Source organism: Adiantum capillus-veneris, chromosome 27, assembly GCF_014529385.1.
Source record: "Adiantum capillus-veneris isolate H3 chromosome 27, ASM1452938v2, whole genome shotgun sequence".
NCBI classification, from domain to species: domain Eukaryota; kingdom Viridiplantae; phylum Streptophyta; class Polypodiopsida; order Polypodiales; family Pteridaceae; genus Adiantum; species Adiantum capillus-veneris.
Window position 1 is genome coordinate 45562537 of NC_140957.1, and position 20552 is coordinate 45583088.

The 20552-nt window shown below is 44.1% G+C and overlaps 1 protein-coding gene across 1 annotated transcript; it reads right to left on the reverse strand.

Annotated features, from left to right (window-relative positions):
- Window positions 1-16519: 16519 nt before the first annotated feature.
- LOC147421886 (uncharacterized) lies at window positions 16520-17262 on the reverse strand. Its single transcript, XM_086502813.1, has 2 exons — window positions 17039-17262; window positions 16520-16907 (listed from the first exon to the last, which is right to left on the reverse strand). Exons 1-2 carry the CDS (start codon window positions 17159-17161, stop codon window positions 16605-16607), a joined length of 426 nt encoding a protein of 141 aa, XP_086358939.1. The 5' UTR covers window positions 17162-17262; the 3' UTR covers window positions 16520-16604.
- Between the last annotated feature and the right edge of the window lie 3290 nt (window positions 17263-20552).

Here is a 20552-nt window from a genome sequence, read left to right on the forward strand (position 1 = left end):
CCAGCTGACAATGTGATGCCAGATTCCTGAGATGAAGCAAGAAAGATTTTGCGAAACTTGGGGATGGATTACAATTCTATCCACGCTTGTCCTAATGACTGCATTCTTTTCAGAGGGGAATACATAGACATGGAGAAGTGTCCGAAATGTGATTCCGAAAGATATCGAGTAGATCTCCACGGGACAAAAATTCCACAAAAGGTTTTACGACATTTTCCTTTGCTTCCTCGCATCAAGAATTTCTTCAAATGTAAGTCCATGGCCGCCCTAGCATCATGGCATGAGGAGAATAAATCTTATGATGGTGTGCTACGAATTCCTGCAGATTGCGCAGCCTGGAAACATATAGATGGAACATGGTCGGATTTTGCCAGGGAAGCTCGAAATTTGCGCTTAGGCCTGGCTATGGATGGCGTAAATCCATTTGGTCAAAGATCAACATCTTACAGTGTATGGCCCGTTGTCATCGTCAACTACAACATTCCCCCGTGGTTGACTACGAAGAAAGGGCACCTATGGCTAAGCTTGATTGTGCCAGGGCGATATAAAGTGGAGAATATGGATGTGTATCTTCGTCCACTATTGGAAGAGCTACAACAATTGTGGATTGGCATAGAGGTGGTGGATATGAGCCGACACACAAGACAACGGAATGCTTTGATCAGAGGCATTCTAATGTGGACCATGCATGACTATCCCGGGCTAACAGAATGCTCAAGTGATCTATTGACACTCCTCACTCAGACACTGTAAATCTTGCTTTTTCCTATAGTTGATCTATTATCATGTGTATACATGCAGGGCTTCAAACAAGCGGATACAGAGCATGTGTCACATGTGGACCTAGACTGAATGCACGTAGGGCGCCCTCACTGAAGAAGCAAATCTACGAAGGTCATCAAGCGTATCTTCCAGAGAATCATGTGTTACGCGATGGCTTTTTGGGAAGAGAGCCACCAAGGATGTCTGCACAAGCATGGTTAGAGCAGAAGGAGATGTGCGATGACGTATTGCCTCCAAGGATGAAGAGACTATCTCTATGGTACGAGTTACCATACTGGCCCCGACTCATGATCAATCACTTACTCGATCCAATGCACATATTCAAGAATGTGGGTAATCTACTATGGGACCATCTGACCGGCAAGAAAGATACTTTGGGAGCCAGAGTTGACCTTAGAAATGTGGATCGTATGGAGCAATATTGGCCGCAAACAGCGTCTGATGGATTGCTAAAAATCCCTAAAGCACCATGGATTTTCATAGGAGCCCAAGAACGCAAAGTAAAAGAGACCATTCGACCTTTGCGGACCCCCACTGGCGTAATGCACTCGCTCTGAACGTGTTTTACTAAAGAAGAAAAGCTTACCGGTTTGAAGTCACACGATTGGCATAAAATGTGTCAGGTACGTTCATAGTGGACTTTAATATCATTGCATAAAATGTGGACTTTAATATCATTGCTGCACATACTTTACAGTTTATTTTACCGGTTGCCATTGAGGGATGTTTGTCTCTCGAGATCCGTAACACAATCTACAAACTTGCAAAGCTGGTGCAATGGATCTCACAAAAGGAGATCAACGTAGACTCCATACCATTCGACAAACTAAATGCTGCGGAGCTTGTGTGCATGTTTGAGAAACATTTTCCTACTACCATGCTAACCATTCAGGTGCATCTTCTTGTTCACATAGTTGATGAGGTGGAAATAGCTGGCACAGTTCATTCCAGATGGATGTTCTTCTTAGAACGTTTTGTGAAAATGCTTAAGGGATATGTGCGTCAAAAGGCACGTCCGGAGGGTAGCATGGCAGAAGTTTGGTTGGTATCAGAGTCCCTAGTGTACATTGGAGAGTGGCTAGACGGATTTGATAAAGCCCGGGACACGCTATGGCGAACCATAGATGATGAGCGCATATCTGGGATTGTCATGTGCAATCTCGGTGTTGAGAAGAAGATGATGGAAGATCTAGAGGCTAAAATCAACCGATTTTGCATGCTTCACAATCCAGTGATGCAAAAGTGGATTTCACAATATGAGGATGCAAAGCAAGAGCGACAAAGGGCACGAATCGAGTGGAGACGGGGAAGACGACCACCGATGCACTATCCGATGGTTCTGGAGAGCCTACCAACATTCATGAGCTTAAGATGGTTGCACAACCAATTGAAAAGCGTACAACAATGCGGCGACGAAGTGACTGAGGAAGAGTGGGAGTACTCTCGGGGTTGCGTGACCAAGGTAAGTTTGCAATGTACGACTAGCTAGTGACTTTATTTCTAAACGTTTGAACGGCCACTCATAATCTTTGTTCGTTGTAGTATAAGTCATACACAGCAACATGGTGTAAAGGTCGACATTTTAGGGTGGAACGGATCGACAAAAAGCGTTTTACTCAAGATTGTGGAATCATGGCAAAATTTGAACAGTCTAGTCGACGACGTTCCTCTGATGCAGATCCTGTGGTGGCGGAACTCACTTACTTCGGCACGCTACAAGAGATTTTGAGGATCGATTACAGAGGATTTTTTGTCGACTTGTTCGACGTGCAATGGTTCAAGATAATCATGGAGGGTCGCAACGCTACTGTGCGTAGAGGAGAGCCTGGTTTTCTTGAGGTGGATTCTACTAAGAAATGGACTGACCTAAGAGACACTTTCGTACTACCCGAGCATTGTGAACAAGTAAGTATGTAAATAGTTAACATCCCCCTTTTACAAGTTATGTGCTTGAAAGCTCTCATGTAAGTTATGTAGCTCTGGCAGGTAATATTTCATCCTACAAAGTCTACATCAAACTGGTGGTACGTCATAGAGGTAGCCCCTCGTAGTGCAAGGACGTATGAAGGCTACCATGTTCCAATCACAACGGCATCAATGGAGGAGATCAGAGAAGATGCTCAATCAGAAGCCGCTGCGGTGGTGCCAGACGAGCATCAAGATGCTACTACTCTATATGGGGTGCATGCAGAGGAGCTACAAAATGAAACAGAGGATATGTGTTTAAACGGAGAGCTCTATATAGATATAGGAAGTTATGCTGAGTTATGCGAGGATGAGAGAGAGATCTCTTAAAGCCACAAATATTGTATTTGAACAATTTTGCTCCGTGTTGTAAAAGCTCTGGCTCTCTAAGTACCTTCCATGGTGTATAACGCTCTTTTCTACTCGCGCTCACATCTTTTGATTGAAAATTCTGAGTTTTCGACTTGCCTCTTCTATCACTCAATTCATTGCGTCATTGTATTTATATGCGTCATTACGTCATTGTATTTAATGGTCTTTGCGTCATTGTCTACTCTATTCATTCAATATTAAGTTTAAATATTCGTGTGTTTAATGCAGGTATGGATGATGAGGAGTTTCTTTCTTCTTTGTCACCGCAGCAGAGATAGTGGTACGTGGAGCGTCATCGCTCTGGCGCATCATCGCGCGTTCCTACTCCATCCGCATCTCCCTCTCTTTCGGAGCATTCGGCGTGCTCCGAAGCTTCGGCGTCGACGAAACGATCTTCACACTCGTCTAGACACCGGCGCTCTAGTGGTGGCGGTGGCGGTTGTTGTGGGGATTCCGCCGCCGATGCCTCCACACCGCCTCGTGTTCGACGAGGCTCTTTACCCTCCCCTTCTTTGCCCGCCCCCACACCAGCCACAGCATCTCCATCTACGCCAGGTTTTGCACGGCTGACTGTTCCTAGAAGCTACAGACCTCTACCTACTCCGCCAGGAGCCACCCCACTCGACACTCCTCGCTTCGGGGCCCAGACGCCGGTGAAGACACCTGACGTTGTGAGCGGGATGAAAACACACACAGCGCCTCTATAACGATCCGACACACACTCTTGGGAAGATACACACACACACACACACTATGGGGCACCACTCGGCTTACACAACACACCTGGTCGAGACAGGGAACACACCTCTGGAGTGAGAGGAGAAAAACTATCCACTTGCCCACTCCACACAGAGACACACACACACACACACCCAAAAAACTCAGCTCAAAAGAGGAGAATTTCTGATGTTTAGATACAATTGAGCTTGGGCCAACACCAATGGGGCAAATAGCTCACACAATATAGGTAAAATAAGCCAGATACAATCACAAACTAGAGCAGAAACTTCGCTCATAGGAGAAACTTACACAAAAAAACAGCAGGAAAAGAGTGAGGAATTTGGCAAAATGGACAGCGCCATCGCGTCCGGAATGGCCCAAAACCCCAGTCTACAATGTCAAAGTGCTCAAATCCGACTTCGGATGAGCAGTTTACGGCCAAAACAGGCTCCAAAAACACCAAAAACACACCTGCGGCTGTTCCTCCTCTCTTCTCCACGTTTTTTCTGGTCTTCTCTCAGTTTTTTCAGTTCCCACACTTAGCTTTATTACTTGGGCACCCTTGGCCTTTTAGATGACCTCAAACGGACCCCGAACAGGCCAAAAACTGACCTCGCAGTGCATAGTTGTCACCTTTTTTCATCATTCGCACACCTGGCACTCATCTTTTTTCCAATAATGCATCTCGCCACCACGTGAAGTGGCCCCAAAAAGTGGTCCTAATGATGACCTTTCTGCATAACTCTCACAAGAAAACACCCACGTTGTGTCCGTCCTCATCCGCGTGCAAATATTGACCTCGTTCGCCCTCCTGACGCCACTAGATGCCATCAGACGCACCTGCTGACCTCACGTCGTCGGCCCGCGGATAGCTTCCTCGAGAAGTTTTACGCGCTATAAACTCCTCAATATTGTAGAATAAACATACTGGTACTGGTGATAGTGAAAATCGATGCACTATGTACACACTGTCCTACCCGTACACATGTGGGCCCCACATAACCACCTGGCTAAGGAAAATGGGCAATCCTTTATTTGATGCACCATGCATGTATATGTACATATGCGCAATCCCTTGCTCCAAAAAACTCCTGACATAATTTGCCCATCCCCTAGCCTGCTAGATCATTCATGATCAGCAGCAGCAAAGAGAGATATGAGACTCGCCGCATCACAGGTCTCCTCATCCCTCACCAACACTGCTTGATCCACAGATAGCTCATCTTGCTCCACCATCATCAATCTAGCATGATACAATTTAAGACGCAACCCATTTACCCTTGACTTATGTAGAACACCATCCAGGTTAGCCAGCTGATATGTGCCATTTGGAAAACACTCCACTACCTTGAAAGGGCCTTCCCACTTAATTTGAACCTTCTTTTGGAAGGTGTTGTCCAGCTTACTGTTGTAGCGCAAAACCAAGTCATGTTTCTTGATACCCTTACTTTTGACCTTTTCATTTATCTTTGCCAAAGCCTTATCGTGCATCGGCCCATAATGCTCCAATGCGCTCATCCTATCCAACTGGACCTCTTGTAACTGCAAGAGCCTCTCTTTGAATGCATCACTAGGCGGCCCAAGCAACTTCTCTAACATCTTGACCGCAGGCAACTCTACCTCCACAGGCAATAGTGCTTCCTTTCCATACACCAAATGAAATGGAGTAAACCCTGTACCTGTCTTCACTGAAGTACGGTAAGCCCATAATGCACTAGGCAATTCCAAATCGCAATTCTTTCCTTGGTGCTCTGTCACTTTAGAAAGAATTTGTACCAACTCACCATTGAACCTTTCATTTAAGCCATTACATTGCGGGTAATAAGGAGTGGTATGCTGGTGCCTAATCTTCATCTTTGTGCATAAGAAGTCTAGCAGTTTAGCTCTAAATCCTGGCCCCTTATCTGAAAGTAGCTCTAATGGCACCCCAAACTTGCAACATATTTCATCATACACAAATTTTGCCACATCCTTTGCAGTGATCTGTTTTACTGCTATAGCCTCTGCCCATCTAGAGAGATAGTCCACTGCCGTCAAGATATAGCTTTTGCCCCTGCTTGTGATAGGTAACGGGCCTATTGCATCAATCCCCCACTTTTCAAACACATCAAACGCCATAATGGTTTTTCGTAGCTCTGGCTTCCACACTCTCTTCCCAAATGCTTGACACCTATTGCAAGACCTACACCAATGGTGAACATCTTTGTGCAAACTAGGCCATACATATCCCTCTTGCAAAATCTTATGCAAGGTGATCTTTAGAGCAAGATGGCCACCACATGCGCCTTCATGATTCTCTTCCAACACTCTGTAAAGCTCCTCCCGCCAAGGTACACGTCTCAACACGAGATCAGCCCCTTTCATGTATAAGACATCACCAATCAATTTGTACCTGTATGCTCTACGCACAAAGCCATACTTCTTAGACTTCTGAATCTCCTTTGGAATGATTCCTGTTAGCAAAAACTCCTCTTCTTGAGCCAAACTTTCCCGGCCATGATAAAGAGGTAAATTGGTCCTCAACACGAATAGCTCCCCAATCATGCCTTGAGCTGCTTCATGTGCCTCTCCATTTAGAGCACGTTCAATGTGTCTGATGCTCCATGCTTCAAACTTTTTTAACAGGCCTTTAATTCTAAAGCACATTTCCTTCAATGAGGTGTTCTTGCTCTTCCACACACCCAGCACTTGCTTCACCACTAACAAGGCATCACCTTTTATGCTCAACCTTCGAACCCCATACTTCAAACAAATGTGTAATCCGGCTTCCAATGTAGCATATTCAGCCTCATTGTTACTATGTGCATCCAATTTGAACCCTCTCTTGCATACTAGCTTCCCCTCTGGATCATAAAGTGCTATACCCCCTGAAGCTGCATCGTGGCTCTTTCTGTATGAACCATCAAAGAACAACACATGTGCATTGCTGATCTGTGGCACTTCTTCAACTACCTTTCTCACCACCTCTTCCTTAACAATAAGGGGATTCTCCTTATAGGTCAACAAATCAGCTAGGGTAGCCCTTGTACTATCTTCCACTAGAAAAGAGAACTCAAACTCTTGCAACTCAATTACCCATTTCTTCACCACATTTGACATGTTAGTACCATTAATTAACTGTGGCAAAAAGGCATAACTCGTCAAGAAAACAAAAGGCCGTGGTAGCAAGTAATGACGAAATCGTCGACAAGCAAATATTACACTGGCCATCACTAGCTCTACTTCCGATAACTTTCTCTCCGCTACCAACTTCACTCGGCTTGCACAATACACTGGCCTCATATAATGGCTGCCCTTCCCCTTTTGCAATAGCATGGCTCCAATGGCATCATCCCCTACTGATGCATTTACATAAAAAACTTTCTCCCAATCAGGAGCCTGCATGGCTGACAACCCCCCTAACACCTCTTTCACCTCTTGAAACACTTCTTCACAATTTTCATCCCATTGCAATGGATCATGCTTTGCCACTTGCTGTAATGGATAAAGAAGCTGCGAAGACAATGGAATAAACCGTGCCATGTACTTCACTTTGTGTATAAAGGTTGCCAATTGCTTCGTACTCATAGGTGATGGAAGAAGAATAATAGACTTCACCTTATCTGGATCAGCCTCAATGCCATTTTCTGACACCATGTGGCCCAATAACTTCACCCTTGGCTGTGCTAGATGACATTTCTTTGGATTTAGTTGTCCTCCACATTCATCATATCGAGCCAATACCATCTGCAGCTTCTCATGGTGATCAGCCCTACTGCTATAGACACAGAAGTCATCCATAAAAGCTTTAACACAACTACCAATGAATGGTTCCAACACCCAATTTGCTCTCTCTTGATAGAAGGAAGGTCCATTTGACAACCCAAATGGCAATACTGTGTAGCAATAGCAGCCCCATGGCGTAATAAAAGTTGTCTTTGTGCAATCTTTAAGAGCAATCTTCAATTGAAAATAGCCTGAAAAACCATCACACACACTGTACCTCTCATAACCTGCCACTGAATCCAAGATCTGATCGATGAATGGAAGAGGATATGGGTTCTTCTTAGTGGCTGCGTTTAAGGGTTTAAAATCCACACAAATTCTCCACTTCCCATCCTTCTTTGGACTGACTACAACTGGACTCACCCATTCTGTGGTCTCCACTGGAACTATGAACCCTGCCTTCAATAACTTGTCCACCTCTACCCGCAAGGCTTCCATTTGCTCTTGACCCATCCTTCTTAGCCTTTGCCGCACTGGCTTAGCACCTTCTTTCAGCTCTATATGCATCTCTTCACCCTTGAACCCTCTGATCTCTTCATATGAAGTAATGAACAAATCAGGAAAACTAGCTAGCATATGCAAATATATATCCTTCTCCATAGTTGAGAGGTCTCCACTAATCATTTGCGTCATTAATTCCTGCTTCCTTGACAACTCAACCTTGGTTTGCATCAACCCTTCAATCACTTCATAAGGCCCTTCACTTTCATCTTCAACTTCATTCGCAAATGTGACTAAACCACACTCCTGGATTTCTTTATCCATCAAAAGAAATGCAACATCAGCATCCTCATCACTGCTGGTAGTGCTATCACTGTCCTCATCTGTCACCGTGGAAGAGTCTTCATCACTAGACTCATCCTCATCTTCATAAAGCTCCTCTAATCGTTTCCTTGTGTCCATATTATAAAGCTTCTTGGTACCTGTCTTTCCATAGAGGCTAATCGTACCATGTCGCCAATCCTGAACAGCTCCCACTGCACGTAACCATGGTCTGCCCAGTATAATAGGATATGCTCCCAACCCTGCTGGCATCACATGAAAATCAACCACTGCCTTTGCATCATATGCCTCCACTTCTAAGCTCTTTACAACACCCAAGCATTTTACTTTTTGATGGTTTGCCAATCTGATCCGAAACCCTGACACCCCAGCCACTGTGAGACCCATCTTCTCAACGCATGAGTGTGTTATGACGCATATTTGGGCTCCGCCATCCACATAACCTTGTCCCAAATTTTTCCTTTTATGCCACACATCTACTATTGGAAAAATGTCTGGTAGCTCATCCATTGCCAACACCTTTACTGAACCTCTCTCTAGCTCTTTCTCCATGGGGTTAACCATCCTCTTCCACTGTCGCTTTAGCTTAGGCACCATCTCTATAAGCTGCCCAAAAGTAACATCTGCCTTCCTGCTCGTCAGATCCTCCTTCAAGTCATAGCTTAATTGCCCATCCCCTAGTGGAAAATCTGAAACATGAAACTTTCGACGAGCTCTCCTTTTCCTCTTGGCCTTGACATCCTCGCCTTCATGGCTCTTTCCTTTCTTCTTACTAGGACCTGGGGCACTTCTTCCTTCCTTATCCTCTGTGGTCCTCTTCCCAATAGGCATCACTAATGTATCCTCTAGCTTTGATGCCTTCTCCAAGGTGACTACACTTAGCACTTTTGTCTTTCCCTTTTCCTCCTGGGTCAGTCCACTGGTTCCTTCGTCTCCCTTAATTTCGATGCCATAATCATTTGACCTAGTTAGCACCTGTCTTGGCAATGGATACATGTCTCCCCCCATCCTTGGTGGCTTATCACATTGCGGGCTGATGTGACCCAACTCTCCACAATTATAACATGTGGGCGTCTGCCTCCAAAACCTACCATTGCTTTGTCCAACACCATTCCTAGGCCTTTCTTCACCTCCTGGCTGATTTGCAAACCTCCCTCGACCTCGATTATTTCCCACTTGACCTAGCATGTTTAGGCTGAGATTCTTCATCAAATCTACCATTTGCCTCATATCTTGCCTTAGCCCATCATCTTGCACTGCTGTAGTGACCACTGCTGGCATAACCTGAGTAGTAACAGGAACTACTGGTTCATGATGAACCCCTGACATACAACCTTGTAAAGAGCCCATAGGCTGAAATTCAGACCTCATTGGCAAAGACTCCACCCCTAATTGGCTCATTTTCCTCAGCTTCCACTCTTTGTTCCTTGCTACCTCTAGTGCATCCTCATATGTCCTAGGCTTCTTTAGCTCCACTCTCCAACGTATATTCTCCCAAAGACCAGCCAAGAACCTGTCCTTCTTCATCATGTCAGGCGGGGGTACCTGTGGTGCTAAAGCCTTGCACATTCGCTCCCATGCCAATGAAAACTTACGTATGTCTGCATCTACTGGCTCACCTTCCTTTTGCACCAAACCTTGTACTTCTTGCCACACTTTGTCAGGATCTTCTATCTTCACAAACTCCACTTCCAATCCATGCCTTAGATTGTCCCAACTCAATCTTATAGGTGGATCTGCTGCACGCAACTCCTCTTCAAATGCCTTGGACCAAACTCGTGCATCACTCTTCAAACAAATTTGGAGAAGGCGTAACATTTGCGTAGGGTCATGAATCTGGTTGCTAATGCAGGCAACCTCCATCTTTTCCAAAAATTCTTCCACATCTTCATCACTTCTTCCATGAAACTCCGGATAAGAGAAAGCCATGGCTACCCAAATTATGATGCTTTGAGAACCCCTTCGAACACACGTGCAAGAACCCAAAACTTTTCACTACCAAATCCCTAGAAACTTCAATGGAGCTCAGCTTTAGATAAGGACAAACACGTGCACATCAAATGAGTTTTCATAGTTGATCATTGGAATTACAACAGGCAAAGGACATTCCAGGATCTCTCTCAATCTTCTTGGCCCAAACATAAAGACTATGCGCTGCTGAAAAAAGATCTTCCTGGACACATGAACATTAATCTGGATTCTTTGAGTTAAATGAAAAGGAGTGAACTGAGGGCCATTTTGATCATCCATTAAAGCCAACCATGAAGCTCCCAAGAAGGCACACCTGACTTATCCTTTGTTTTTTGCCCAAATTTCAGCAGCATAACAGCATAAATGGCTCAAAATACCAAAAAACCAACCATCATAACTTGGGAAAATTTCGACAGAGTTTCCCCAGAAGTAGAGCAGTAGGAACCCAAAATATAGACTGTCTATGTATGCATAAACTGTCAACAATAGAACCCGAGCATCAAGTAGGACTCACTAGTACATAGCCTATGGCGAGGTCACAAAAAGGGTGCTCCAGCTACCTGTATCACCGAAAGGATCTCTACATTTGAGAATCCCCCATCTCAATAAAAACCTCACGCTATCGACCCTCACACGAAGGCTAATGCAAATCGCATATAGTCAAGTCTCAGAAATGACTATCTTCCAGACCAAGTCTCAGAAATGGCTGGGACTGCCAAATACAACCAAGTATGGCTCCACAAATGCGTACAATGACAGTTTCCACAAGTAACGTACAATCCAGCAGACAATGCGCTCAAATGAGCGCCAAGTGATGCATTCCCACAACAACTGCAAGTGACATCACTGCTAGTATATCACTGTACTCCAGCTACCTGTACCTGTACCTGTAACCTGTAACCTGTAACCTGTAATCTGCAACCTGCAACCTGTAATCCCGAAGCTCGAAGCTCGAAGCTCGAAGCACAAGGTACTCGAAGAAGATCCTCCGTGGGGGCGCCAAAAGAATGTGAGCGGGATGAAAACACACACAGCGCCTCTATAACGACCCGACACACACTCTTGGAAAGATACACACACACACTATGGGGCACCACTCGGCTTACACAACACACCTGGCCGAGACAGGGAACACACCTCTAGAGTGAGAGGAGAGAAACTATCCACTTGCCCACTCCACACAGAGACACACACACACACACACCCAAAAAACTCAGCTCAAAAGAGGAGAATTTCTAATGTTTAGATACAATTGAGCTTGGGCCAACACCAATGGGGCAAATAGCTCACACAATATAGGTAAAATAAGCCAGATACAATCACAAACTAGAGCAGAAACTTCGCTCATAGGAGAAACTTACACAAAAAAACAGCAGGAAAAGAGTGAGGAATTTGGCAAAATGGACAGCGCCATCGCGTCCGGAACGGCCCAAAACCCCAGTCTACAATGTCAAAGTGCTCAAATCCGACTTCGGATGAGCAGTTTACGGCCAAAACAGGCTCCAAAAACACCAAAAACACACCTGCGGCTGTTCCTCCTCTCTTCTCCACGTTTTTTCTGGTCTTCTCTCAGTTTTTTCAGTTCCCACACTTAGCTTTATTACTTGGGCACCCTTGGCCTTTTAGATGACCTCAAACGGACCCCGAACAGGCCAAAAACTGACCTCGCAGTGCATAGTTGTCACCTTTTTTCATCATTCGCACACCTGGCACTCATCTTTTTTCCAATAATGCATCTCGCCACCACGTGAAGTGGCCCCAAAAAGTGGTCCTAATGATGACCTTTCTGCATAACTCTCACAAGAAAACACCCACGTTGTGTCCGTCCTCATCCGCGTGCAAATATTGACCTCGTTCGCCCTCCTGACGCCACTGGATGCCATCAGACGCACCTGTTGACCTCACGTCGTCGGCCCGCGGATAGCTTCCTCGAGAAGTTTTACGCGCTATAAACTCCTCATTATTGTAGAATAAACATACTGGTACTGGTGATAGTGAAAATCGATGCACTATGTACACACTGTCCTACCCGTACACATGTGGGCCCCACATAACCACCTGGCTAAGGAAAATGGGCAATCCTTTATTTGATGCACCATGCATGTATATGTACATATGCGCAATCCCTTGCTCCAAAAAACTCCTGACAACGTCCGTACCCCCATCGACACGCCGCTAGAGACCCCTGCCGGGACACTCAGGTTCACGCGTCACCGGCCAGAGGGCTTGCCTTACTTCGTCGACTTCAACGGCGGCGTCATCATGGATGATGACGGCAAGAAGGTGATCTCGCGCATGCGTGGTCTTTGCTCTCAGCTGTTTAGACACTACATACTAAAAAAATGGAGTGAAGTACCAAGTGATTTAAAAAACAGAGTCATCAGCATACTTCATGATGAGTTTCCCATTCCAACACGGGATCAGCGCTTCAATGAAGACTTGATGAAGATTCGAATGCGTGAATACTGCAAACACAAGCGTTCCGAAGTGCAAAAAGCAATCAAGCATGGGTGGAACAGGCCAGATTGGCTGGCCAAAGAAGATTGGAAGAATGCGAAGAAAGCAGCGCGCGAGAATCCTGACAAGTGGAAGCAACAAAAGGATGCAGCCAGAGCGTGAGTAGAGGCAGGGAGCTCGCACCACTTGGGGAGCGGTGGATGGTCATCATTTGAGGCCGATTTTGTAAGTGTTTTCGCATTGCTCTTTATGTTCGATAGTTTAGGGTTTATGAGTTTTTTAATTCTGACATAATGAAATCTTTGTATGTTTTGACAGTGGTCGATGACAGGACGTGATCCCACACCGTACGAGCGCGAGTACGCAGGCAGGAAGGGCTTAAACGCCCTGATGGACATTCTCAGTTCTCGCAGCGGCATGGTTAGTATTAGGGTTTACTCTTTTCTATTTTTTGTATTGTTTTATAAATGTCGTTATATGTTTATACTTACTGAAAGCTGTCTTATTGTCTTTTTTTGCAGAATCCGACAGATACGCCGCTTGGACGCGATGAGACGTCTGACTAAACGATGTCAGTTTAGCCGTAGCTAGATAGAATTAGTTTAGGGTTTCTCATAGCTTATGTATCATGAGACGGATTTTATACGTCTTTTTGAACCATGTATATTATTACATTTGTCACCGCAGTTCATTTTGCCAATCAATTCTTTATGCCTATGATGTTGTACAATTGTCATTATTACATTTGCCAATCAATTCATTTTGCCTATGATGTGTACAATTGTCAATTTTACGCTTGTCAATTTTGCAAACAATGCGTCTTGTGGGTGACTATTTTGGGTCTATTATCTACCCTTGCACTTTTTTTAAAAAGTGAATTAAGTACAATATGCTTGATGGGTGGCAGGGCATTCAATGCCCTGTCACCAAAAAAAATTTCTCTCGGGCGTCGCTATAACCGTCGCTATTTATGGCTCTGTAGCTTCGCTATGAGCGTCGCTATAGACTTCTGTGTAAACGTCGCTATAACCGTCGCTATGACCGTCTCTATATAGCGACGCCTATAGCGACGCATATAGCGACGCTATTAGCGACGCCGGGGGTTATAAAAACCCAGTGTATTTTCGTCGCTAACAGCGTCACAAGAGCACACAACCTCTTGTAGTGCAAGCTATGCACAAAGAGGAGAGGTGCACCTATCAAAGAAAAAATTGCACCCTCACGTGGGACACCACGAGAGAGAGAGAGAGAGAGAGATTCCGTGGCAACTTGGTAGCCTTCCAAAAGCCACTACATCCCATTTCAAAGAAAATGAGAGTTAAGGATTCTTCAATGAGAAATGCTTTATCTAACTAGCACTCACAATATTGGCTTTCAAATAGTGCATAAAATAATAGATTGTCCGTGTTAGCGTTTGTAGACATGACAGCCTTACGAGGGAAAGATTATAGAAAACCAAAGATGAAGTATCCTAACATACATTGATAAAGTCTTGGTTACAGCTCAAGGACCTAAGGTTGTGAACACCAAAAGACGAAACTCTTGTGGTGGATTGAGATGGTTACACTATTGGCTATTGAGGTCATACTTTTAATAAAGCAAAGGGTGGGGAATTAGAGGGAAATGAGAAGTGTTATTTCAGAATGTATCTGTGGACGCATGAGCTTAAGTGGTGTGTGGAGAATTATATTACTATGGGAATTTGGATATCGCTTAAGTGGTGTGGAGAATTATACTACTATGAGAATTTGGATATCCAAATAATGATTTCAACTCTCTCTGGCACAGGCTCTTGCATTTGTGCTACATAAGACATTCCTTTTTGACAAAGAACTCTTGAAAATATTTCCATATAGAAGCATCAATTGCTTGAATGATTGTTTATTTGAAAAATTTCTTCCACATTACTGAAGAGGATATTCTATTATTGTCCATCAAGAATCAACTACCAGAATTGTATTACATGTATATTTTATAGAGAAGGTTTGTATGACATGCTTCCAATTACAATTCCCTGAGAGAGAGAGAGAGAGAGAGAGAGAGAGAAGTTGCAACTCCTTACAAGCCTCCATTTTTCCATAAGAAGAGAAAGATTGATGGAGGGAGATAGAGAGGGTGTCAAGAGATTGTGTATCAACACATATATGTGTGTGTGTGTGTGTGTGTGTGTGTGTGTGTGTGTGAGAGAGAGAGAGAGAGAGAGAGAGAGAGAGAGAAGGATAATTTTCATTGATCCAAATAAATATCAAAGATCTACTTAGACAAATCTTGATCTCAAGTTATGGAGAGAGAGAAAGAGAGAGAGACAATTGTCATATTCTTGAAGTGATTACAAGTACTACTTTTCACCCTCTTCACTTGTGTGGTGAAAAGTAGTACTTGTAATACGCACACTCACACACCTACAAATATAGATGTGTGTGTGTGATTCGATGACCATGCTTTTCTTAGCCCCAAGAACGTGCGGGTAACACACTAGTAGTTTGAATTTGCCTTCTGACTCTTGTAGAAGCATCCGGACACACTCTCCTCCTGTTACAACCGTCCTTTTGTACATTCACGTGGTATCATATTTTTACTGAATCCCTAGAAGGGCGATAGGGATTTCATTAATTAACTTGATTTAAAAAAAGGTGTTACTTCTAGTTGTGGGTGATGATGATTAGGAAGGTGTTTCAATCATTCATTGGAAGGCAAGCCTACTGATTTTAACACCTATCATATTCTTGTTATGAAAGTGATGGAACCTTTCATCGACAAGATTGACGATTGCATTTTATATTACAATCTCAATCTAGTATCTATAAGTCGTCCATCAAAGGAATTTGATTTGCCATTAAGAATGGTGAGGAAGGGTGATCTCTTCCAACAAATCTGTGGTGATTCGGCATTTTAAAAATGTTTAAGTGGAGCCAGTAAGTATGGCAGTAAGAAGGCAACCTAGCCCAATTATATAAATCCAAAAAATAAAGTTGCGAAGAAATTATATGATTTTATTTAAAAGCAGAGTTAAAATATAGTATGATCGAACTTGACATACTAAAATGTCAAATAACTCAATATTTAACAATAATTACTAATGTCTTTAACAATAAATACTGCATGTGGTAGCTAATTCAAATCACGTGGTAGCTATGGTTAGAATAACCAACTTGTAGTTGGATTCAATCTAAACTAACATAATATGGCGGTTTACACTTGTCGAAATCTGTGACATGATGAACTCCAAAACTGAGCTCATGACTCTGTGCACGCGATAAAGAGGGAGAGAAAGAGAGGTGCTACCAAAGGCGACCGGCCGTACTAGTCCTAATAAATGTGATATGGAACACCTACTCTGGTGTCATGGTCTGCCAAAAGAAAATAAGTGCTGGAGCTCTGCACTTTTTCCTAATTTAATTTACCATAATAGAGTGGTTTCTGCAATGATCTCTTTAGTTGTGCAAGGGAACAATGGTGTCTCTCTTTAGTTTTTAAGCTTGTAAAAGAAAAATGAGTATTTATATTCTAAATGTAAACCTTGCGACTTTAGTAGTTCTGTAGGATTTACAAATCACTTACTGCCGAATAATAGAAACTTGATCTATGGATAACAAGACTTGAACTCACACAGAAGAACCAAAGGGTCTCCGAAGAGAGCTGTAGACTGTGTGTGTGTGTGTGTGTGAGAGAGAGAGAGAGAGAGAGAGAGAGAGAGAGTGAGTAGCAGAATTGAAACGTTCAAACTAATGCGGAGTAGATACAAAATCACAAAAAGGGGCGCATCTAATTTGAAAATGAGAGTCGTTCTAATGCTTGTCACCACCGCTGAAGGTGTTCTTCACAGTCTCCTGAGCCTGCTGAAGAGCACCCACTGCCTGATCCTTGGCAGCAATGGCACTATCGCGCACATACGCTGCCGCCCCGGATGTCTTATCCTGCGCTGCTGAGCTCACATCAAAAGCCTTGGCCTTGGCTTGATCCACCAAGCCCTGTCCTTTGCCCCCAGCCTCGGCGGTCTTCTCCTTGGTGGCCTCTGTCGCACCTTGGGCCTTGTCCTTTGCCGTCTCTGCAGCACAATGGGCCTTGTCCTTGGCAGACTCAGCAGTACCCTACAAACATTTGCAAAAAAGGCATGATAAAATGGAACAGACCAACAAGACAAAGGGCTAGGGCGACGATGGAGCCTGGAGGCGAGAAAGAGAGAGCGAATGGACGAGGAGAGGAGGATGAGGGAGCAAACCTGGGCGGTGTGTTGGGCCTCCCCAGCCTTCTGCTGGCCAAAGGACTTGGCTTCGTGGGCCTTATCTGCAGTCACATCCCTGGCCTGCTCGGCCTTCTGCTGGGCGTGGTCGGCCGTCGACATGCTTGCGTGGCTTGTGCGTGAGTAAGGGGCAGAAACGTACCTTCGCTTCTCTTCTCTTCTGTATGTATGAATGGTAGAGCTGATGATGAGAGTCGCTAATGCAGATGTGATAGCGGGGAGAGGGCTTTTATAGGCGGACAGAGGGACTCTTCGCTCGCCGCGTGTCAAAGAACAATGCCATGTTACTTGCTCTTTGCGACACGTTGCACGGCTTCACCGCTTTCCAACTCCTCGTGTTCCTCTCCAACCAACGTCTCGGTCGGCCTTTTACTCTTCGAAATCACAAATCACAAAAAATTACAATGTGCCATTCATGCACTGCACAGCTCTTTCCCAGTATGTGTTTTGTGTCATTTGGTCTCTCGATCTCACGTAGCTAGAGGTTTGTTGACGCCTGTCCACTCACGTAGCTAGAGGTCTGCTGACGCCTGTCCACGACTAAAGTAACACATCCTTCTTGAGCAAGATTAGTCTCGACCCCACAATATTCTCGTCTCTGGGCAAAAACCATAGCTTCATTGCAAGATGGAGCATGCTTTACATAGAAACTGTGATCCAATACACACTTTTCTCTTCTATCTACTAACAGCGGAAGGGGGAGCCCTTTACACTTGTCGCAATCTGCGACCTGAAGGCTAAAGTCCAAAACAAAAACAAGCCTCTTTGCACGCGATAAAGAGGGAGAGAGGGGGAGAGAGAGAGGCCGCCGAAGGCAGCCAGCCGTACTAGTAGTTTCATATGCATAAAACACTGATGGCAGCAACCTGCTCAATATTAGCAAAAACCCACTTAGTATGTATCTACGATTTTGAGTCAATTTGTTAAGGTAGTATCTAGCAAGATCCGATCAGTTTGCTTGAGTTAAGGAATTAAATTTTTTATCTTTTTTTTTTTTTGGGGGGGGGGGGAGGGGGGGAGGGGTGTGTTTACAAGTAGGTGGTGGCAATGGGTGAGGACGCGCAAGCGTGTGGGGGCATGCGTGCTGCAGTGACAAGGGACAAACCTCTTTTTTTTTTTTTTGTTTATGCGTGGCTCACGAGGCTACTGAGCCTTGACGGCAGGTTGGCTTAGGCCAATACACTCATTCAGACCCTGTTGGTCGCAAGCTCGAGCTCTGTGCAACATGCTTTTAAACCGGAGGTATGCGCATGTTTACCAACAAAACTTTTTGCATCCTTGTACTAAGGCTTTCAAGGGCTCTTATCATGAAAGGAGGCAAAGTCAAATGCCTCAAAAGAAATATGTGGGAAGATTTTATCATCCCTTCTTTGGCTAGCTATCATCTTGATCAAGCCGCTTTTCAATATGAGCCATAAATCTTTTTTTTCCACAAAAGTGAGTGAAAGAATTATATTCGCGAGAAAAAATGTACATAGATTCCTTAAGCTCGTGCCGAGCCTTAAGGGACTTCAAATTACAAAGGTAAGTTTCCAGGCTTCTTAGCGAGGCAACCACCTACCCAACCTCAATAGGAGCTATCAATCTTGATATGTGGTAAACTACAGACAGCTGGTATCCAAATAGTAAGCTATCGGTTAACCATGTTTTACTACACTCATGTCGAGAATTGTAAAACTAGTTATTCACTTGCAAAGTGGCCATAATTTTATGACTAGAGAGAAAATAGACACACTTCAACACCCCAGGGTCCGTGTCGCCCTAGAAAGGACAAGGGGTCTGTGGGGCTCCTTGTGTTAGGAACAAAGATGTAGCTAAGTAGAGACTAGAGTGGTTTACTTAATGGAGAGAGATAATTTTCACACACAAGAGAAATAATATATATATATATAGAGAGCGAGAGAGAGAGAGAGAGAGAGAGAGAGAGAGAGAGCACATGCTATACGTGTTCACCCAATGTCGGCTACATGCACAGGAAAGCAACCACTCAATGGCTTTGCACTTCAAACTAAAAGTAGGTTACAAAAGGATTTTATTCTTAATGAAACTCCCTCTTTGCTTCACTCTTACCACCTCACACACACCTTGCTTCACCAACTTCACAATACGTTTTGTGTGTAGAAGAGGCCTCCTTTTATAGGCCAAGGTCCAAAAGGGTTGCCCTCACTCATGAGAGACACCCATGTGTGTAGTCACCCTTGTGTACACAAGTCCAAGTTGAACTCTCCCATACGCCCATGTGTGGGCGCCCTTATGTAGACAAATCTGTCTGAAACTTGGCCATTCGCCCATGTGTAGCCGTAGACAAGTCTGCCAGAAACTCTCATACGGCCATTGAATTAGGCCACTCAGCCAAAGAATTTTGACCATCGGCCACCAGCCATTGACTATCGGCCTTGGCCAACCGACCAACTAGCCGATCGTTTTTGACCACTTTTCGGCCGCCGTCCGGCCACAATATTCGGCGTGAATTTTTTATTTTTCGATGAGTGATTTTTCTCACTCACGATGGCTTCACCTCATATTGGGGGCCTTGCAAATGTGCGATTTTGAGACTAAAAATTACAGGGGGTGAATCATGCTCCATACTTAACAATCTTTGACTTGGAGACTGATCTCCACAACAAACCTGTGGATGCTTTCCATCCTGACTTCTTATCCTTGAATGTCGATTGAAGATGAGCAAAAGCTCAACTTTTCCTTGTTAACTGCCTGTTGTGAAGTTCTCTAATTCTTTCTCTTGCAAAAGTATTGTTCATGCCAAGTTAATAAAGTCTAATGGTTATGTTGCTACCGTTAATTAAGTTCACCCTCTATGTTCTCAAAGTAGTCTCAGCATAATGCTCACTCTAGTTCTCTTAATTCAGCTATCCTCAAAGTTCATAGGCCATTTCCATTACATTGGTATCAGAGCTATTGGTTTCTCTTTTTTTGCTTAAGAAGAGAGGTCCTTAAGTTGTCCATGAAAGGTTGGACCTGTTCATTGCAATAGGGTAAGTGGGACAGTGATCTATTATCTTGGTTGAAGATGATTTAGTTTGAGGTATACCGTTGGGAACTATAGTCTTAATAATGGAGTCTCTCAGGGGCTTGCCTTTGGATTAACCATTATTGAGCTCCTAGCAAGCTTAACATGAACCATAATCAATCAAGCAATGTTAGACCCTCTCCACTAGTCTTTGCAATCAGCAGTCTCTAAACCACCGGTGTGGCTGCTTGAGAACTAATTTTCAATGGTAAAGAAGAGTAGCGACTGAGGTTTTTGAGGGTACCAAAGTACAAAGTAATTTATACATAAGTTTAATTATCATGGCTGACAATAATCAAGAGAGTAGAATGAGTTTTGAAAACTTTGATTTTGCACATGAAGGTGCTAATGATGATGCCTCCATGTTTGTTAATTAGCTTGTTACTAGGTTGCAACAAGCTATGGGCAACCATGCTTTGCAAACCGAAGTTAACAACTTCGTGCTTATGGGATTTCCTTTCCTCT